This window comes from Sycon ciliatum, chromosome 1 (genome assembly GCF_964019385.1).
Source record: "Sycon ciliatum chromosome 1, ocSycCili1.1, whole genome shotgun sequence".
NCBI lineage: Eukaryota > Metazoa > Porifera > Calcarea > Leucosolenida > Sycettidae > Sycon > Sycon ciliatum.
Window position 1 is genome coordinate 48803434 of NC_088643.1, and position 23173 is coordinate 48826606.

Sequence of the window (23173 nt, forward strand, 5' to 3'; positions counted from 1 at the left end):
GTGTGTGTGTGTGTGTGCATGCGTGCACGTGTGTGTGCATGCATGCACGTGTGTGTGTGTGTGTGCGTGTGTGTGTGTGTGTGTGCGTGCGTGCGTGTGTGCGTATGCATGTGTTTGTACTCACGTGCAGTTGACCGACCTCAGTTTCTGCTGCGTTTCACCGACGGCTGGGTCCTGTCTCGGCTCATGTCGCAATGCGTCGATGTGCTGGAACGGCATCGGATGTACCCCGTGGCGACTGGCCTGCTGCGCCAGCTCCTCGGTGGTCCTTTCTGTCACTCGTCGCGTGGTAGATGGTATGACCGCTTAGCCCTGGACTTGGACCAGCACTTGAAGCAGCGGGATGAGGTAACGTCAGCGTAGTTACCAGGCTTTAAACAGTGCAGTAGCAGGGCCGTAGCACCCGGTCCAGCCAGTGGGGCCATGGCCGGACCGGGTTTCAAAAAAGTGAAGCCATCCAATTGGTGCGAAACGGGGTTTATCGTGAATAATGGTCGTTTCCGGTCAAGTATCCCCGTTTGGTCGGAGCACTTGAAATCCCGGTGCCGGGGCACTGAGTAGTACGAGCTCGTAAATATGTGAAAACAACTACATTGTGTGACCAGTGCAGTATTCCAATGCCGCTTTTGTGGCCAGAAACGCCAAAGGATAGAAAGTTAACTCGGATAATAAGCCAGTAAATGAATGTAAAATAGAAGAAGAAAACACAAGGAAACGAGTTGTGAAGCAACTATCCACGACTGTAACAAGATAATAAGCAGTCAGAAAGTGCGATAACAGGGCACAACAGATGGAAAGTTAGACCAGGTTTTACAAAATTAGGACAGGTGCGCAAATGTTTGGAGAAGCAGATCCCAAATCCAGGTTGTTCTACTCTAAAATAGGGTTACTAACTTCCTAGTGTAAGCCTTAATTCGGCCAAAATCCGGCGTTCGAAATCTATATTGTACTATTCTATGTAAGTGTACTGTCATTGTGATGCTCATCATCATGGTGTAATGTATAACCGGAAAGTCTAACCAGTCACAAAGTCTAACGTTTTAACGACCAATATTTTTTTCGTTATTTGAAAAAAACGTTATCGTGAACCCGGTCTGAGATGTCTGTGTAAAGATGCGCATACAGATGGGTGGCCAGGTAGCCATCGTTAAACTTTCTGCACGTTATCATGCCAAAATTACAAAAACGTTAAACTTGTTGGTCGTTAAACTTTCCGGTTTTTACAGTATTACAGTGAAACCTCGTTAGGAAGAACACTGATAAGACAAATGTTTGCTTAAGAAGAACTAGTATTCGTAACTCCATTGGATAAATCACTGTGTATTCACTGGATATAAACATACGGATAAGAAGAACTCCCGTTATTTCGAACAAATATCATCGGTCCCTTGGTGTTCGTCCTAAAGAGGTTTGACTGTACTTGCTTGTGTGTAGTGTATGTTTGTCTTGTTCCTCGTTGGGTACTATGTAACATGTTGTATTTCAGAACTTGTTAATATGGTATGAGATTGTTGTGTGTTGTGTCTTCGCTACAGGCTATGGATGTGGTGGAGAAAGCGCTCAGCGACGAGCACGTAGTCACGGGACATCGCTTAGCCCTGCAGCAGCGTGGTGTCCGCCTGTGCTCGGCTGCGTCCGCGAGCCAAGGCCTGCGTAGCCGGCTGAGTGGCTTCCCTGCGCCCGACCTATTGGTGGCCAAAGAGGTTAGTTGTGAGTGCTTGTGACTGTCATCACCTTGTGTACGTGTGTGTGTGGGGGGGGGGGGGGGGGGGGGGGGGAGGTAAGGAATTCATATACTGGTAGTTGTAAAGCGATAAACTTTCACAGCGCGCAAATTTTATATTTTCAAGAATTGCTCTGGTTCACGATGAGAAACATTCGCGATGTCATCTATTCAGTTGGATCTTGTACTGTCTACAACCAATTAGCAGAGAAATTCACGACGGTTTATATTCGTGAATTGGTGATGTTCGCGAAAATGGTGAAATTTAATCTCTAGCGAAAGTTTCTCACTTTACAGTATGTGGTGGTGGTAGGTAGTATAATAAAATAAAATAAAAATTTCACGGTTCGCGTGAGACTCGGCTGAAAGCCGAGTTTTCCGCATCCGCCGTGGGAACGCCACCACCCTCTAGGATCAGTATCAAGAGTACATAACCAAGAGTGTGCAACTCAACGATCCCCCAGCCCACGGCGGAATTTTTTTATGACATCAGTCTGGCGGCTGTTTGGCTCACGGATGCCATCATGCGTAGCCCGAGATCGAAGACTGCTCGGTAGCAAAGCAGAACAACGGACGATAGATCGATGTGTCCTGAACCTGATGAACTCTCGCCGTATCTACAAAACAAGCACGGGAAAGCATACACACGTCATCATACCACCGCCAAAGAATGACAGGCAATAAAAAAAATTCCACCGTAGGTGAACACATCACAGCTCGAGATAGGAGTTGCACACTCTTGGTTATGTACTTTTGGTAGTAGGGAATGCATGTGCGTGTAAGATGACCGTGTTTTTTTATTGTTTGCGTTTCTCAGGTTGAGATCACTGGACGCATGTACCCGGGCACATCAACGGGCGCAAAGTCTTATTTCATGCGCAACTACACTCCTCACACGGACAAAGACACCATGCCTGGTGGTGGTGATGCTGCCAGCAGCGCTGCTGCAGCACCTGAAGATGAGTCTGAGAGCAGACACATCATGCTGCTCTCGGTGGAGGAGCTGGCCATGGAGCACTATCGGTGCGAGGAGGGGTTCGAGTGTGGCATTCACGCCGAGGGAAGCACGTTTGGGGCTCTCTTTGGCCTGTTCTTCTGGGACGTCATCTTTGACGACGGCGTTGTGGATGTCTTCCGGAATATGTACCAAGTGAGTGTTGCATGTCATTTGCTTTGCTTAGATTGTGCATGGTTTAGCCACAGCAGGTCTTTCGTCATGTTCTTTTCTCTGGGCTAATCGAACTGGCGATGTTGTTAGATTTAGCGAGTAGATGTATATGGACGTTTGGGCAGGGAATTCATAGCAGATGCGGTTAAAGAATCCCCGGCTACACGCTGGAAGCTTGAACAGGTTGCTCGGGCAACCACCGCAAATCTAACCATCTAATAGGTAGAATGCTTTTTTTGAATTTTTTCCGCACGTTGAGCGGCCGGCACTCACTGAGCACTCTTTCTTATACTGCGGGGGACAAGCCTTTGGAAGGAAGGAAATGTTATACTGCGGGGGACAAGCCTTTGGAAGGAAGGAAATGTTATACTGCGGGGGACAAGCCTTTGGAAGGAAGGAAATGGAACTGATCGCTGCCGACAGCATCTTGGTGCTTTGCCATGCGGGACTCGAGGTCAGATCGTGAAAATTGAAAGGAAGCAATTACTGGAACTTTGTTTGGTAAGTTGTGGCGTTTGCGTTACTAGAATAGTTGGCCGTGTTGTTTGTAAGTGTTCAGAAGAAGTGCCAGTGGTCTGTGGGAAACACCGAAGTAAAACTAAAAAGAAGATGTGTTCAACGTGACTTGCAACTAGTCACTGTGTGGAAACATGTATGCTCCTTTCCTTTCTGGGCTCTGAGCAGACCTTTCCATGCCTCCAGTAGTGGTGTGTTGGTGATATAGCAGTACCGTGTCGCACCGATCCCGGTGGCCATGACTAGTATATTTGGTGTGTGTGACACTGTGTGTGTGCATATCTGTCAGTTCTGACTGGCGTGTGATGGACCGTTGTTGGTGTTGTGATAAGTGCAGGAAGTTTGGGGGGGGGGGGGGCGTTCGTTAAGCACAGAGACAGCCAGGCTGAGGGGGTTAAGTGCAGTAAGGCTTTACTGTGCGTTGTCTTTAGTTGCTTATCGTGCCCTTAGGTGTTGTTGCAAGGTTCAATGAGATGCTAACACAGGCTATTTGTAACGAATCTGGAACACTGAGCAGCTGGTAAGCAGTGCACTGGGCACCACCGTCTTGTCTTGCAAACTATTCTGGGCAGCATGGGCTGTCTTCTTGGATCCGTGCCGTGCGTCTATCACAGGTCGTGCCTTGTTCAGAATCAGCTTGTTACCGGACTGCTCTGGCGGTAATGAGTTTGTAGGACCTGCTGTTGATCTTGGTCTTGGTTCGCCCGAGGATTTAGCTCTTGTCTTACCACTGGTGATTATTGATGTGTCCAGTTGGCACAATCAACATCTCTTCTTTCTTGTGTGGTAGCTTCCCTTTGTTCCTGTTTGTAAAAGGACGCGTGGCGCATCGAAACTGGCGGGGCCTTTTGGGACATACGCCAATTTCTCGCCGGGGCCTTGTGCACGTGGGACATGTGCCAATTCCTCATGGATCAACATGTACCTGCAAATATGTGTGCATGCGTGTGTGGTGGTCTGTGCTGGGGAATACCCATGGTGAGACAGCTACCAGCCAGGTCAGTTTTTCCGTGTCTTATTGGCAAGCTTCTCTTTCTCAGTGGGGGACCTTTTCCTCACATGTCGTGTTCTAGATTTAATAAGTGTAAGTGTCTACGTGCCATGCCCCTGCCTGTAATCGTGGTTGATATCCTTCTGTGTTGCCAGGTGAGCCTGTCGGTGCATGACTTGTACTTCGTGTAATTATTGTATTACTTCATGCTAGTGTGTTGACGTACATGTATGATCATGATGCGTTGCAACATGCTGCAAGCGTGCAGCTCGTATCAGGAAGTTGTACTGAGATGTATTCTCTGGGACACAATATGATGTGGCATCATTGGTTCCTTGTAGGGTTAGTCGTGCTGTCCATGGTGTTCCAGGGATGAGGTTACGAGGTGCTTGTCTGTCTGTGCAGTGATGCGGCCAATCATGATGATGATGATGATGATGAGGAGGAGGAGGAGGAGGAGGATGCTGATGATGATGTGAGCACATTGCATGTATGCCTGAAGTGGTAGTAGTGTAGTGTGAGCACATTGCATGTATGCCTGAAGTGGTAGTAGTGTAATGTGACGTTTGCTAGGTTGCTCCTGCTACCTGTCGGTGTCGTTGACTTGCAGTCGGACTGTCCTGTGCTGTGCCGTGCTGGTGTGTGTGTGTGTGTTTGTGTGTGTGTGTGTGTGTGTGTGTGTGTGTGTGTGTGTGTTTGTGTGTGTGTGTGTGTGTGTGTGTGTGTGCGTTCTCGTGCGCGCACGCGCGTGTGTGTGTGTGCATTTGTTTGTGTGTGCTTAACTTAGCTATCTTGCATTTCTTCAGTGAACTAATAGTGCAATTAACATCACATTCTCAGCTTCCAGCTAGTGCCACACTGATGATGTGGATTCCCGCTAGCAGTGCACTTTTTTCCAGTGCTCTTGTAATGAGGCATCGTGGAGGGGAAGTCCCCTAAATGTTCATCAATTCATCAACAGCTGGCTATCCCTGTCTGTGTCGTGCAGTGGGCTTATGGCTTATCTGACTGACCAAGAACACGTTACAGGGTATGTGAGATGCAAGCTGGCAGTTTCTCGTGAAGCAGTGATTTGGTGTCCTGGTGTCGGGTCGACGTCCCTTGAGCATTTCTGTTCCGGTCTTTGTGTGTAGCGTGGTACGTCATTCCTATGACTTGCTGTGACTCACCTGGCATGTGCCTGTGTACATGTCTTGGGTGTGTATTCAGGCATGTGACACATCCAGTACCTATGTAGAGCCTTGTGATGTAAGACTGTAACCTGCTACTGTACATGTATCTACTACCTGTTAGTGTGTCAGTGATGTGTAAGGATCATCTGTAGCGAAGAGTACACACAGCGTATACCTGCTCCTCTGCTGTCCATGCCTGCTCCTCTGCTGTCCATGCCTGCTCCTACGCCGGCCAATGCTGGATCAGATATGAATAGACAGCACTGAACCGGCTGAGTGCAGCAGTCCGGATGGACCGGGAATAAATTAGGCACCTTGACTTCTTCTATGACGGTGGGCGGTGAAAATAGTATTGCTCTTGTGGACGACATGGCGACGTGATGCGGTAATTGCCTGCACGATGTCATGCCTTTGCTGATTGTACACACACCTTTCGACACTGTCCTCTTTTTCACCCAGTGCTGTTGCTCCTGGTATGAAATTGCTGTGGTGGGCACACTTGTTGTTCGCTACCGCACAGCCTCAAGATGCTGTGAGAGGCTTACCGACGCGTTCGGTTCTTGTTAAGACTTGGAAAGGCCTCTGCAAACTGTGGTATCTGCTAGTTCCATCATGCCCTTGCCACTTCCTGCCTGAGACTTGCTACCACTCCAGCGGAGTCTATTTTCACTATGGAGACAACCTGCATAGGCAAGCGGCTCTCTTCTAAGTATAAAAGACCGGTGCTTTCTTCAAGCTCCTCAGTTGTGATCACTGAGTAGCTATAGTGAGTTCTACTTCACCACCTGCCTTCGTACTGTGGCGTGCACCGTCGAGAGCGTTGCTGCAGTGCTGAGTGAGCGTGGCCTCCGTGATTTCCAACGTGTTCTTTCAGTGGCGTGTGTCTCCTTCCTACGTTGCCAGCATTAGCATGGCCTATGGCAGCGGCACTGGCCTTTCTGCCTGTATGCTCATGGCCAGCAGGGGTGTGTTGGCTATCTGCCTGATTGCAAGCACGTCGATTTCTGTAAACAGTACGTCTCATGTTCCGGCTGCAACTTCACGCTCACCCGTCGTTGCATCTACTGATATGTATGATGACGTTAACTCTGCAACCGCCAGCAGGAACGCGAGCACCAGTAACGCTAGAACCGAGACAGCTGCGATTGGTATGGTTGGCATTGGACTCAGCAACAGCCTTGCGGAACACGGAGAGTATGATGATGATGATGATGATGAAATCCCAGACCCGGTGCCGCTGATGTTGCTGAGCGACCGGAATAACAAGTGCAGCGCGCAGCAGTCATCTCGACTTTGCATCGGTGGTGTGCGCTTTGTCTGCATGGCCCTTCCCGGCCGCCGTCGCGATCAACGTTTCTACTTGCGGCGCACTACTAGGCTCTGCAATCAGCCGTGCTGGTCTAAAGGCGTGCCTCTCGGTCATCTGGAGACAGTCTGCCGGCATCGCAGGACCAGGCGTCCCTGTGGCGGTGAGCGCTATGGAAGCTCGGCACGTGGCTTATGCGTGTGCATAAAATGTGTCAACAGTGTTCTCAAGCGTTCGCGGCTGTGACAGGACTTCTCTTCTGGCCTCTGTGTGCTTTACTCGTTTTTCGTTGCCTTGTGCTTTTTGGTTTCTCTTGGCACAAACAGAATTTGTATAGTTAAAATTGCATCCCTCCCAAGATTGCATTGATCGCAGATAGATTTTTCGCTATGGAAGCTCGGCACGTGGCTTATGCGTGTGCATAAAATGTGTCAACAGTGTTCTCAAGCGGTCGCGGCTGTGACAGGACTTCTCTTCTGGTCTCTGTGTGCTTTACTCGTTTTTCGTTGCCTTGTGCTTTTTGGTTTCTCTTGGCACAAACAGAATTTGTATAGTTAAAATTGCATCCCTCCCAAGATTGCATTGATCGCAGATAGATTTTTGTTTTAGAGGTTGACGTGGCTTGCTTTCCCTGCTTGTTCGCTTGTTGTTATTTCTCTCTCGCTGTACACGCAATCATGCTCTAAGCGGATTGGATCCACTTCTCTTGACTGTAGATGGCTTGTATCATCCAGCACATGTTGTGGTACTTTCATGGTTAGAGTATGCTTGCAGCTTTCGGTATTTTGATACGATAAGACAGAGATATTCCGTTTCACTTTGAAGCTGAGACAATCCTTTTCTGATTGCTCTCCTTGGAAATGATGAGCTTTACTTGAGCAACTGAAGTCTTTTATCTGCTTCCACCACCACCACCACCACCACCACCACCACCACAAGATTTCTGTTGAATAATTATGAAAAACCCTGAAAAAGGCCCGATGATGAGAAGAAAATAATCCCAGCAGGCTACATACTGAAGTGGTGTAACCATTCAAGACACTCCGGAATTCTCTGGTGCCAGAATCCGGTTGCTTGGGAATTTGTGGTCCACGTCTTTTCGAATGCTATCCACCGGACAAAACAACCAATGTCTTATTGGCGATTGAAACCCACAAGGCAACCGTCAACAACTACCTCCGACATCCAATCCCAAACCCAAGTATGACAAAGAAAAAGATACAGGTCTGTGTGTGTACAATAGATTCATGCTTCGAAATGTGTAGTAGCCTGGTTTGGCACCGCCATTCCAGGACAACAAGCCGCCGCACTCAGCACATCTATGTGTTGCACAGCCGTCACCGGCAATTCTAAGCACTTCCTCTCTCCCACCAGTTCTACCCATCCCTGACGTTTACCATGACACCTCCTCTCCTCCTCTGCCGTATGGTACCCGATGCTCGTGCTTCATTACTCGCACATGCACACACACACACACACACACAAACACACACACACATACGCCCGCACACAGAACGTTTCTCCATTGTCACTCCTGATCTGTATTCCGTTTTTACAAGTACATGTACCAGTCCCAGGTTTCCCCATGGCCGCGCATGTTATTCTTCGAAGTCTGAGCACAGCACAATCAGTAGTATTTACTCCATGCCAACAATCACTTGTACTTACTCCTCACTGCAATTGCTAGTATTATCTCCCTAGCACAATGCCACACTAAACTGCTGGAAAAACTACCTTCAGTACAGATGATGCCAGCACAAAATTTCCCAGCCACTAGAGGTATTCCGATGTGATTATTGTTAGTGTGCTGCTGCTCTGGAACTGCTTTCATTGAAACAATGTTGCGGTTAAACTGTTCACTTCACACATGTGTAAAGCAATTGTCTGGATTTTCTTTAGATTTATACTTCGACAGAAATTCAAAAAAAATAATCCGACCAAAAAAGTGTTCTTTTCATCAAAATTCAAGCGGTTTGTCCGTCATTTCTGGAATGGCAATGAAATAGTCCAATGTGCCGGACCCTGTTTATCTACTACTCAAAGCTGAGAGGTTGAATTAGCCACATGGCTGAAACATTCTTTAAAAAAAGTAGGGCAGTGGCATTAACTGTTTTAGAGGTTCGGCCCGGTTTGCAGTAGAGAACATGTCAGCATGAGTACATGTATCATCAGTACACAGTAAAAGCAGCTGGGTAAAACATGGACACCACTTACTGCAGCAGCTGGATACGTTTGGCATGGAATCTATCTTGAAACAGATGTATGCATAGGATTATTGTGTCCTGTAGTCACAGACTACAATCATCGGAGAAGGTGTTGAGGGGTTCAACATGTTTGGAAAAGGTACTAGAACACAGCACTGTGGATACACTGCATTGTTCTAAGACCTTCACAGGAAGGCTCATTCTGGTCGGTGGTCACCGACATCTGTTTGACATGAATTACACAGTTCTCTCAGCCCTTGACAAACATACACAAAAAAACACAGCCTACGGACCCACCACTGGTGTTACACTGCACTGCGGTACACACCTATCGGCTGATCCTGAACAACACCGATTCTGGATTAAAACAGCTTGTATAACCAAGTTTGGGATGCCGAACTCTGCCATTCCATCCTGCATCTGTCTGCATGAAACAGTATTATCCACAACTCCATGATCTCCATCAATAGCCTTTGATTGGCACATACTGATGAAATATTTGTTCGCCGATGTAGAAGATGGGCCCAATATCCCCTCACAAGGTAGAACTTATCCAGAGGAAAACTACTTTCGTGTTGACAATCCTGGGGTTAGACGATAACATTACCTCGGGATTATCTTCCCATCAAGTGATGAGTCTCATGACATTCAACTTTCATCTTGTGACGACGCGACACGCGGGGTGTATAAAAGAAGGCAGCTACCTCACCAATGTCATCTCACTAACTTGCGAACGGAATCAGAAAAAAGTTTCTTTGTTTTGGAATAGCAGGGGCCTTCACTGCTTGAGAAAGTTTCAGAAGAGTGTTCACTGCTTGAGAAAGTTCTAGCAACGATCAATTCTACCCACACATACAGAAGGAGAGGAGAAAAATGGCTTCTAACTCTGTGTGGTTACATCTTGCGCTCGGCTTGTGTGTTATACTGTGTGTATCAGCAGTACCAATTATTATCTCCAATCAAGATGATGATGCTGCTGATGATGTTGGTGATATTGATGTCGTTACAAAAGTTACTAGAGTTCCATTGGCAAGCATGGCCGAGATGGTCTCAACTTCAAGCGCTGGAAATGCGTCATTTCCTACAGGCACAGCATTTTTGCGTAAAACGAATGTCACTGGAACGAGTAGATGCAGTGAACTGACGGATGGAATCGGTGGAGGAATGGATAGCCAGTGCACGAGGGAGGGCGAAAGACTTTGCCATCGAAATGTTGTGTACAGATGCAGGATGAGAGCTAACTGTCCTGGTCAGCTGGAAGCATGGAGGAAGGACAATAAGAGATGTGAGCTTCCTTGTGAGAATAATAAGGGCATCATATTCTCGCACGGCCAGGTGGTGAAGACCGAAGGTAGACACTGTTTGAAGTGTGTTAACGCCAAGTTTCGAAAAATGAAGGGCAAGAAAAACTGTACATAAGCATTGTGCCATGAATGGCCTCAACCCCAAAGTACAATGTCAATGCATAACTGTCGGCATCAATTCTTCTATTTATAGCCCTTGAATGTTCTTTCTCCTCGACACCTACTAGTATTGATTGAGAATTATTGTAATTTGGAGCGAAGAGACCACTTGGATTGAAGATGGCGTGTGTGTAAGGTTTTCCACCTACTAGTATGTTATTTATTATCTGAAGATATTGTATTTATTAGTTTCAGGGAAAGTACAAGTGTTGTGTTCAATTTTTAGCCTTCATGACGCCATTCCTGCTACACTTCTGCCGCTAATTTTCATTCGTTGCTACGTGCATTTCTGATTTTCTGAAGACACCGAGGTGATATTCTGAATCGACTTACCTGTGTGACACCACTTATAGATTTTAAAATCCGCATGCAAGGTAAATGAGAATTGTTGTCATCTATCTTTCAACTTGAAGTACCTTAGAATAGGACTTGACTAATCATGTATTCTTATCTGATCTATCGATCGCTTTCCACACTGCCACGATACATGACATGTAACCGATGAAAGGAATTGCAACTTGTATGAATGTTCAACTCCCTCGACTGATTATTATATGAACATTCCGTAGCACCAGTTGTACGACTCCTGCGCTGCATATACCATTTCTCCATTTTTCCGTCTCATTTTAGATTTAACTTTTTGGAGTATAAGAAGACGGTCTTGCAAAGCACAAATTAATGCTTCGGAGTACATGACTGATAGATAGAGAGTAGTGAAGTAGATGATTTGTTCGTTCGTTGATTTGGCGTTATTCTTAGAGTGACTATTTGTTAGTGGAAATCGAGTTTCGTTCCATCAGAAACAGCTACAATAGAACGGGTACTCCCTCGAGGCCACGATTGTCCAAGGTGCCATCCTGTTTAGAAGAAAGTCCTGCTTTCCAGTTTCTGCGTATTGAGAGGAGTCTTGGGCAATGCTTTCTTCAGATTGAAAACTAATCAAATTCAATGAATTCCTGACGCCAGAAATGACCACCTGCCGGCGCGCAAATGCAATCAGAAAAGAATCCCATGAAACGTACACCCGTGCAAGGCAACAGAACTTGAACACGATGTTTTACAATTGAACACTGCAGCACCAAGAGTGAATGCCCCATGACGCTGCGACCCTATTCCAATGCTAAATTTTAAACTAACTTTGTCTCGTAATGGAAGCTGCCTGTGATGAGTGACACCTACACTGGCACAGCGGAGTAAGGGGTTTAGTGAGTCAGCAGAGTTGATGGCAGTGGGGCTTCTGGTGTTACTACTAGCAATATTGTTGTAGCATTTCGTCTCGGCATGAGAATTACATGTACTTGTATAATCAAATGCGACTTAAAATTGGGGAAATACGGTATTTTTACTGATTTGCTGCCTAAAAGCTGAGACGTTGGATAGCCACGTGGCTAAACACTCTTTCAGGCAGTGGTGTTAACTGTTTTAGAGGTTCGGCCCGGTTTGCAGTAGAGAACATGTCAGCATGAGTACATGTATCATCAGTGCACAGTAAAAGCAGCTGGGTAAAACATGGACACCACTTACTGCAGCAGCTGGATACGTTTGGCATGGAATCTATCTTGAAACAGATGTATGCATAGGATTATTGTGTCATGTAGTCACAGACTACAATCATCGGAGAAGGTGTTCAGGGGTTCAACATGTTTGTAAAAGGTACAAGAACACAGCACTGTGGATACACTCCATTGTTCTAAGACCTTCACAGGAAGGCTTATGCTGGTCTGTGGGCACCGACATCTGTTTGACATGAATTACACAGTTATCTCAACCCTTGACAAACACACGCAAAACGCAGCCTACAGTCGCACTAGTGCTGTGCACACATATCGTCTGGTTCTGAGGAACACCGATTGTGGATTAAAACAACTTGCATACACAAGATGGGGATGCCGAACTCTGCCATTCCATCCTGTATCTGTCTGCATGAAACAATATTATCCACAATTCCATCAATCGCCTTTGATTGGCACATACTGATGAAATCTTTGCTCACCGATGTAGAAGATGAGCCCAATATCCCCTCACAAGATAGAACTTATCCAGAGAGAAACTACTTTCATGTTGACAATCCTGGGAATAGACAATACCTCAGGATTATCTTCCCATCAAGTGATGAGTCTCATGACATTCAACTTTCATTTTGTGACTACCCGACACGCGGGGTGTATAAAAGAAGGCAGCTACCTCACCAATGTCATCTCACTAACTTGCGAACGGAATCAGAAAAAAAGTTGCTTTGGTTTGGAATAGCAGGAGCCTTCAGTGCTTGAGAAAGTTTCAGAAGAGTGTTCACTGCTTGAGAAATTTCCAGCAACGATCAATTCTACCCACACATACAGAAGGAGAGGAGAAAAATGGCTTCCAACTCTGTGTGGTTACATCTTGCGCTCGGCTTGTGTGTTGTACTGTGTGTATCAGCAGTACCAATTATTATCTCCAATCAAGATGATGATGCTGCTGATGATGTTGGTGATGTTGATGTCGTTACAAAAGTTACTAGAGTTCCATTGGCAAGCATGGCCGAGATGGTCTCAACTTCAAGCGCTGGAAATGCGTCATTTCCTACAGGCACAGCATTTTTGCGTAAAACGAATGTCACTGGAACGAGTAGATGCAGTGAACTGACGGATGGAATCGGTGGAGGAATGGATAGCCAGTGCACGAGGGAGGGCGAAAGACTTTGCCATCGAAATGTTGTGTACAGATGCAGGATGAGAGCTAACTGTCCTGGTCAGCTGGAAGCATGGAGGAAGGACAATAAGAGATGTGAGCTTCCTTGTGAGAATAATAAGGGCATCATATTCTCGCACGGCCAGGTGGTGAAGACCGAAGGTAGACACTGTTTGAAGTGTGTTAACGCCAAGTTTCGAAAAATGAAGGGCAAGAAAAACTGTACATAAGCATTGTGCCATGAATGGCCTCAACCCCAAAGTACAATGTCAATGCATAACTGTCGGCATCAATTCTTCTATTTATAGCCCTTGAATGTTCTTTCTCCTCGACACCTACTAGTATTGATTGAGAATTATTGTAATTTGGAGCGAAGAGACCACTTGGATTGAAGATGGCGTGTGTGTAAGGTTTTCCACCTACTAGTATGTTATTTATTATCTGAAGATATTGTATTTATTAGTTTCAGGGAAAGTACAAGTGTTGTGTTCAATTTTTAGCCTTCATGACGCCATTCCTGCTACACTTCTGCCGCTAATTTTCATTCGTTGCTACGTGCATTTCTGATTTTCTGAAGACACCGAGGTGATATTCTGAATCGACTTACCTGTGTGACACCACTTATAGATTTTAAAATCCGCATGCAAGGTAAATGAGAATTGTTGTCATCTATCTTTCAACTTGAAGTACCTTAGAATAGGACTTGACTAATCATGTATTCTTATCTGATCTATCGATCGCTTTCCACACTGCCACGATACATGACATGTAACCGATGAAAGGAATTGCAACTTGTATGAATGTTCAACTCCCTCGACTGATTATTATATGAACATTCCGTAGCACCAGTTGTACGACTCCTGCGCTGCATATACCATTTCTCCATTTTTCCGTCTCATTTTAGATTTAACTTTTTGGAGTATAAGAAGACGGTCTTGCAAAGCACAAATTAATGCTTCGGAGTACATGACTGATAGATAGAGAGTAGTGAAGTAGATGATTTGTTCGTTCGTTGATTTGGCGTTATTCTTAGAGTGACTATTTGTTAGTGGAAATCGAGTTTCGTTCCATCAGAAACAGCTACAATAGAACGGGTACTCCCTCGAGGCCACGATTGTCCAAGGTGCCATCCTGTTTAGAAGAAAGTCCTGCTTTCCAGTTTCTGCGTATTGAGAGGAGTCTTGGGCAATGCTTTCTTCAGATTGAAAACTAATCAAATTCAATGAATTCCTGACGCCAGAAATGACCACCTGCCGGCGCGCAAATGCAATCAGAAAAGAATCCCATGAAACGTACACCCGTGCAAGGCAACAGAACTTGAACACGATGTTTTACAATTGAACACTGCAGCACCAAGAGTGAATGCCCCATGACGCTGCGACCCTATTCCAATGCTAAATTTTAAACTAACTTTGTCTCGTAATGGAAGCTGCCTGTGATGAGTGACACCTACACTGGCACAGCGGAGTAAGGGGTTTAGTGAGTCAGCAGAGTTGATGGCAGTGGGGCTTCTGGTGTTACTACTAGCAATATTGTTGTAGCATTTCGTCTCGGCATGAGAATTACATGTACTTGTATAATCAAATGCGACTTAAAATTGGGGAAATACGGTATTTTTACTGATTTGCTGCCTAAAAGCTGAGACGTTGGATAGCCACGTGGCTAAACACTCTTTCAGGCAGTGGTGTTAACTGTTTTAGAGGTTCGGCCCGGTTTGCAGTAGAGAACATGTCAGCATGAGTACATGTATCATCAGTGCACAGTAAAAGCAGCTGGGTAAAACATGGACACCACTTACTGCAGCAGCTGGATACGTTTGGCATGGAATCTATCTTGAAACAGATGTATGCATAGGATTATTGTGTCATGTAGTCACAGACTACAATCATCGGAGAAGGTGTTCAGGGGTTCAACATGTTTGTAAAAGGTACAAGAACACAGCACTGTGGATACACTCCATTGTTCTAAGACCTTCACAGGAAGGCTTATGCTGGTCTGTGGGCACCGACATCTGTTTGACATGAATTACACAGTTATCTCAACCCTTGACAAACACACGCAAAACGCAGCCTACAGTCGCACTAGTGCTGTGCACACATATCGTCTGGTTCTGAGGAACACCGATTGTGGATTAAAACAACTTGCATACACAAGATGGGGATGCCGAACTCTGCCATTCCATCCTGTATCTGTCTGCATGAAACAATATTATCCACAATTCCATCAATCGCCTTTGATTGGCACATACTGATGAAATCTTTGCTCACCGATGTAGAAGATGAGCCCAATATCCCCTCACAAGATAGAACTTATCCAGAGAGAAACTACTTTCATGTTGACAATCCTGGGAATAGACAATACCTCAGGATTATCTTCCCATCAAGTGATGAGTCTCATGACATTCAACTTTCATTTTGTGACTACCCGACACGCGGGGTGTATAAAAGAAGGCAGCTACCTCACCAATGTCATCTCACTAACTTGCGAACGGAATCAGAAAAAAAGTTGCTTTGGTTTGGAATAGCAGGAGCCTTCAGTGCTTGAGAAAGTTTCAGAAGAGTGTTCACTGCTTGAGAAATTTCCAGCAACGATCAATTCTACCCACACATACAGAAGGAGAGGAGAAAAATGGCTTCCAACTCTGTGTGGTTACATCTTGCGCTCGGCTTGTGTGTTGTACTGTGTGTATCAGCAGTACCAATTATTATCTCCAATCAAGATGATGATGCTGCTGATGATGTTGGTGATGTTGATGTCGTTACAAAAGTTACTAGAGTTCCATTGGCAAGCATGGCCGAGATGGTCTCAACTTCAAGCGCTGGAAATGCGTCATTTCCTACAGGCACGACATCTTTGCGTAAAACGAATGGCACTGGAATGAGTAGATGCAGTGAACTGACGGATGGAATCGGTGGAGGAATGGATAGCCAGTGCACGAGGGAGGGCGAAAGACTTTGCCATCGAAATGTTGTGTACAGATGCAGGATGAGAGCTAACTGTCCTGGTCTGCTGGAAGCATGGAGGAAGGACAATAAGAGATGTGAGCTTCCTTGTGAGAATAATAAGGGCATCAGATACTCGCACGGCCAGGTGGTGAAGACCGAAGGTAGACACTGTTTGAAGTGTGTCAACGCCAAGTTCCGAAAAATGAAGGGCAAGAAAAACTGTACTTAAACATTGTGCCATGGATGGCCCCAACCCCAAAGTACAATGTCAATGCATAGCCCTTGAATCTTCTTTCTCCTCGACACCTACTAGTATTGATTGAGAATTATTGTAATTTGCAGCGAAGAGACCACTTGGATTGAAGATGGCGTGTGTGTAAGGTTTTCCACCTACTAGTATGTTATTTATTATCTGAAGATATTGTATTTATTAGTTTCAGGGAAAGTACAAGTGTTGTGTTCAATTTTTAGCCTTCATGACGCCATTCCTGCTACACTTCTGCCACTAATTATCATTCGTTGCTACGTGCAATTCTGAGATTCTGAAGACGCCGAGGTGACATTCTGAATCGACTTACCTGTGTGATACCACTTGTAGATTTTAAAATCCGCTTGCAAGGTAAATGAGAATTGTTGTCATCTATCTTTCAACTTGAAGTACCTTAGAATAGGACTTGACTAATCTCGTATTCTAATCTGTTCTATCGATCGCTTTCAACACTGCCTTGATACATGACATGTAACAGATGAAAGGAATTGCAACTTGTATGAAATTATGAATATTCAACTCCCTCAACTGATTATTACATGAACATTCAGTAGCACCAGTTGTACGACTCCTGCGCTGCATATACCATTTCTCCATTTTCCCATCTCATTTTATATTTGACTTTTTGGAGTATAAGAAGACGGTCTTGCAAAGCACAAATTGATTCTTCGGAGTGCATGACCGATAGATCGAGAATAGTGAAGTAGATGATATGTCCGTTCGTTGATTTGGCATTACTCTTAGAGTGACTTTTTGCTAGTGGAAAACGATTTTCGTTCCATCACAAACAGCTACAATAGAACGGGTACTCCCTCGAGGCCACGATTGTCTAAGGTGCCATCCTGTTTAGAAGAAAATCCTGCTTTCCAGTTTCTGCGTATTGAGAGGAGTCTTGGGCAATGCTTTCTTCAGATTAAAAACTAATCAAATTCAATGATTTCCTGACGCCAGAAATGACCACCTGCCGGTGGGCAAATGCAATCAGAAAAAAATTCCATGATACGTACACCCGTGCAAGGCAACATAACTTGAACACGATGTTTTACAATTGAACACTGCGGCACCCAGAGTGAATGCCCCATGACGCTGCGACCCTATTCCAATGCTAAATTTTAAATTAACTGTGTCTCGTAGTGGAAGCTACTTGTGATGAGTGACACCTACGCTGGCACAGCAGAGTAAGGAGTTTAGTGAGTCAGCAGAGTTGATGCCAGTGGGACTTCTCGTGTTACTACTAGCAGTATTGTGCTAGTGTTTCGTCTCGGCATGACAATTACATGTCCCTCTATAGTCAAATGCGTCTTAACATTGGGGAAATACGATTTTTTACTGATTTGCTGCCTAAAAGCGGAGATGTTGGATAGCCACGTGGCTAAACACTCTTTCAGGCAGTGATGTTAACTGTCTGAAGAAGGGCTGAGGCTTCCTGCAGCTTCATCTGTGAAAAGAATTCGGGTGGACACACCCATTCCCATAGCGCTGCACATCACATCCGAACCAGTTCCGTTATTTTTACAACGTTTCGGCACTTGGCCATCGTCAGGTAATAACAATGTTAACTGTTTTAGAGGTTAGGCCCGGTTTCCAGTAGAGAACATGTCAGCATGAGTACATGTATCATCAGTACACAGTTAAAGCAGCTGGGTAAAACATGGACACCACTTACTGCAGCAGCTGGACACGTTTGGCATGGAATCTATCTTGAAACAGATGTATGCATAGGATTATTGTGTCCTGTAGTCACAGACTACAAACATCGGAGAAGGTGTTCAGGGGTTCAACATGTTTGTAAAAGGTACAAGAACACAGCACTGTGAATACACTCCATTGTTCTAAGACCTTCACAGGAAGGCTTATGCTGGTCTGTGGGCACCGACATCTGTTTGACATGAATTACACAGTTCTCTCAACCCTTGACAAACATACACAAAACGCAGCCTACAGTCGCACTAGTGCTGTGCACACATATCGTCTGGTCCTGAACAACACCGATTCTGGATTAAAACAACTTTGATACACAAAATGGGGATGCCGAACTCTGCCATTCCATCCTGTATCTGTCTGCATGAAACAATGTTATCCACAACTCCATCAATCGCCTTTGATTGGCACATACTGATGAAATCTTTGTTCACCGATGTAGAAGTTGGGCCCGATATCCCCTCACAAGAAGGAACTTGTCCAGAGGAAAACTACTTTCATGTTGACAATCCTGGGGATAGATAATACCTCAGGATTATCTTCCCATCAACTGATGAGTCTCATGACATTCAACTTTCATCTTGTGACGACGCGACACGCGGGGTGTATAAAAGAAGGCAGCTACCTCACCAATGTCATCTCACTAACTTGCGAACGGAATCAGAAAAAAAGTTGCTTTGGTTTGGAATAGCAGGAGCCTTCACTGCTTGAGAAAGTTTCAGAAGAGTGTTCACTGCTTGAGAAATTTCCAGCAACGATCAATTCTACCCACACATACAGAAGGAGAGGAGAAAAATGGCTTCCAACTCTGTGTGGTTACATCTTGCGCTCGGCTTGTGTGTTGTACTGTGTGTATCAGCAGTACCAATTATCTCCAATCAAGATGATGATGCTGCTGCTGATGTTGGTGATGTTGATGTCGTTACAAAAGTTACTAGAGTTCCATTGGCAAGCATGGCCGAGATGGTCTCAACTTCAAGCGCTGGAAATGCGTCACTTCCTACAGGCACGACATCTTTGCGTAAAACGAGTGACACTGGAATGAGTAGATGCAGTGAACTTACGGATGGAATCGGTGGAGGAATGGATAGCCAGTGCACGAGGGAGGGCGAAAGACTTTGCCATCGAAATGTTGTGTACAGATGCAGGATGAGAGCTAACTGTCCTGGTCAGCTGGAAGCATGGAGGAAACGCAATAAGAGATGTGAGCTTCCTTGTGAGAATAATAAGGGCATCATATTCTCGCACGGCCAGGTGGTGAAGACCGAAGGTAGACACTGTTTGAAGTGTGTTAACGCCAAGTTTCGAAAAATGAAGGGCAAGAAGAACTGTACTTAAACATTGTGCCATGGATGGCCCCAACCCCAAAGTACAATGTCAATGCATAATTGTCGGCATCAATTCTTCTATTTATAGCCCTTGAATCTTCTTTCTCCTCGACACACACTATAGTATTGCTTAAGAATTATTGTAATTTGGAGCGAAGAGACCACTTGGATTGAAGATGGTGTGTGTAGGGTTTTCCACCTACTAGTATGTTATTTATTATCTGAAGATATTGTATTTATTAGTTTCAGGGAAAGTACAAGTGTTGTGTTCTATTTTTAGCCATCATGACGCCATTCCTGCTACATTTCTGCCACTAATTATCATTCGTTGCTACGTGCAATTCTGAGATTCTGAAGACGCCGAGGTGACATTCTGAATCGACTTACCTGTGTGATACCACTTGTAGATTTTAAAATCTGCATGCAAGGTAAATGAGAATTGTTGTCATCTATCTTTCAACTTGAAATACCTTAGAAAAGGACTTGACTAGTCTCGTATTCTAATCTGATCTATCGATCGCTTTCCACACTGCCACGATACATGACATGTAAACGATGAAAGGAATTGCAACTTGTATGAATATTCAACTCCCTCGACTGATTGTTATATGAACATTCCGTAGCACCAGTTGTACGACTCCTGCGCTGCATATACCATTTCTCCATTTTTCCGTCTCATTTTAAATTTCACTTTTTGGAGTGTAAGAAGACGTTTTTGCAAAGCACAAATTGATGCTTCGGAGTACATGACTGATAGATAGAGAGTAGTGAAGTAGATGATTTGTTCGTTCGTTGATTTGGCATTACTCTTAGAGTGACTATTTGCTACTTGTAGTGGAAATCGAATTTCGTTCCATCACAAACAGCTACAATAGAACGGGTACTCTCTTGAGGCCACAGTTTTCCAAGGTGCCATCCTGTTGAGAAGAAAGTCCTGCTTTCCAGTTTCTGCGTATTGAGAGGAGTCTTGGGCAATGATTTCTTCAGATTGAAAACTAATCAAATTCAATGAATCCCTGACGCCAGAAATGACCACTTGCCGGCGCGCAAATGCAATCAGAAAAGAATCCCATGAAACGTACACCCGTGCAAGGCAACAGAACTTGAACACGATGTTTTACAATCGAACACTGCAGCACCAAGAGTGAATGCCCCATGACGCTGCGACCCTATTCCAATGCTAAATTAACTAACTTTGTCTGGTAGTGGATGGTACCTGTGATGAGTGACACCTATGCTGCCACAGCAGAGTAAGGAGTTTAGTGAGTCAGCAGAGTTGATGGCAGTGGGGCTTCTCGTGTTACTAGTACTACTAGTAACACGAGAAGCCCCACTGCCATCAACTCTGCTGACTCACTAAACTCCTTACTCTGCTGTGGCAGCATAGGTGTCACTCATCACAGGTACCATCCACTACCAGACAAAGTTAGTTAATTTAGCATTGGAATAGGGTCGCAGCGTCATGGGGCATTAGGAATATTGTGCTAGCGTTTCGTCTCGGCATGAGAATTACATGTACCTTTCTCGCTCCACATATACTGGCACACACACAGACATAGACAGCAATAGTGACACTACGCAAAGTGAAGGGTAGTGGGCCGCAGTCAGATGTGAACCGGATAACGAGTGAGGTATGGAAGCAAGGACTGAGAATAGAGTGTCTAAGATAGAATAGGCGTGCCAGTGGATAGCAGAAATCGGCCATGATGCAGAACCACTTGGGACCGTCAGATTACTTTTTCTGGACCGAGCCAGCCGGGAAAAAACCATCGCGCCGACGGACGCAGTTGTGAGGAAAAAAACCGGGTGTATATCCCCATTGGCGATTAGGCATCATGTAGGCATGGCAAGCACATCACGGCAAAAGTGATAAAAAAGCAATGAGAATATGCACAGAAAATGAAGGGTGGGAGGGCAGGGACACTGGTGAGACTCAAAAACTGACTGAAGAAGTCAGGGAAAGAAGCGATAATAGAGAGGTTCTGCTACACGGACCTACGTACCAAACTCCGTGTCAACTGCAGTGAAGTTTGATACGGATTTTTCGTACGTTGCACCGGTTCTGCTGTACGTAGCATGCTCGCGGCATACACGAACACCCCGCCACATGTACTCTGTACGCTCAGTTTTCACACGGAGTCCAGTCCGTCGCGCTTCACACGGAAAACGGTATGAAAAAATCCGTATGAAACTTGATCCCGTACCGCGGCAAAGTTTCCATACGTACATTGGCACGTTTTACCGTGTGGCAGAACCTCACTAATAAAGAACTCACCAGATGCCATATTTGCAACTGAAAATATTTCGCAAGAAATCATTTCTCGCCTATCTCGCTGCGCTCGGCCGGCGAGACATACAACGTATAATCAAATGCGACTTAAAATTGGGGAAATACGGTATTTTACTGATTTGCTGCCTATAAGCTGAGATGTTGGATAGCCACGTGGCTAAACACTCTTTCAGGCAGTGGCATTAACTGTTTTAGAGGTTAGGCCCGGTTTGCAGTAGAAAACATGTCAGCATGAGTACATGTATGATCAGTACACAGTAAAAGCAGCTGGGTAAAACATGGACACCACTTACTGCAGCAGCTGGATACGTTTGGCATGGAATCAATCTTGAAACAGATGTATGCATAGGATTATTGTGTCATGTAGTCACAGACTGCATCATCGGAGAAGGTGTTCAGGGGTTCAACATGTTTGGAAAAGGTACAAGAACACAGCACTGTGGATACACTCCATTGTTCTAAGACCTTCATAGGAAAGCTTATGCTGGTCTGTGGTCACTGACATCTGTTTGACATGAATTACACAGTTCTCTCAACCCTTGACAAACACACACAAAACGCAGCCTACAGTCACACTAGTGCTGTGCACACATATCGTCTGGTCCTGAGGAACACCGATTCTTGATTAAAACAACTTGGATACACAAGATGGGGATGCCGAACTCTGCTATTCCACCCTGTATCTGTCTGCATGAAACAATTATTATCCACAATTCCATCAATCGCCTTTGATTGGCACATACTGATGAAATCTTTGCTCACCGATGTAGAAGATGAGCCCAATATCCCCTCACAAGGTAGAACTTATCCAGAGAAAAACTACTTTCATGTTGACAATCCTGGGAATAGATAATACCTCAGGATTATCTTCCCATCAAGTGATGAGTCTCATGACATTCAACTTTCATTTTGTGACTACCCGACACGCGGGGTGTATAAAAGAAGGCAGCTGCCTCACCAATGTCATCTCACTAACTTGCGAACGGAATCAGAAAAAGTTGCTTTGTTTTGGAATAGCAGGAGCCTTCACTGCTGGAGAAAGTTTCAGAAGAGTGTTCACTGCTTGAGAAAGTTCTAGCAACGATCAAATCTACCAGGGACTAATTTACTTCAAAAAAATTGCATAGCAATAATTGCTACACACCTCGATGTTTGCATAGCAACGCAACAATTTTGCATAGCAGTTTTTTTCCGTCGACAATGCAGTCTTCAGTGCACTTCCACTTATACCGTCAACAAACGCCATGCTGCCTCAAACCACGAAGCGAGGACGCCTTCTCCCTGCACATCTTGCAAAATATCTTGGTCACAGCTCCACCACTCGACTCTGCGCGAATCCATTCTTTTTTGGGATCAAATTCATCAATCCACTTGTCCACAGTACCTTGCTTCACAGACATGCCGGCAGTGAAGAGGCTTCATCAATAA

At 45.1% G+C, this 23173-nt stretch overlaps 1 protein-coding gene across 4 annotated transcripts in view; it reads left to right on the forward strand.

Moving 5' to 3' along the window:
• Nucleotides 1–23173, forward strand: part of LOC135830603 (fanconi-associated nuclease 1-like) — a 62293-nt gene that overhangs the window by 8093 nt on the left and 31027 nt on the right. For 2 of the 4 annotated variants that reach the window (XM_065342838.1, XM_065342845.1), the window contains 4 exons: nucleotides 131–348; nucleotides 1536–1703; nucleotides 2541–2873; nucleotides 10018–20758. In XM_065342838.1, the coding sequence (XP_065198910.1) occupies nucleotides 131–348; nucleotides 1536–1703; nucleotides 2541–2873; nucleotides 10018–10224 (926 nt within the window). In that variant the 3' untranslated portion in view covers nucleotides 10225–20758. Of the gene's footprint in view, nucleotides 1–130; nucleotides 349–1535; nucleotides 1704–2540; nucleotides 2874–10017; nucleotides 20759–23173 lie in introns of those variants that run through there. The other 2 variants (XM_065342859.1, XM_065342853.1) reach the window with 1 other exon arrangement.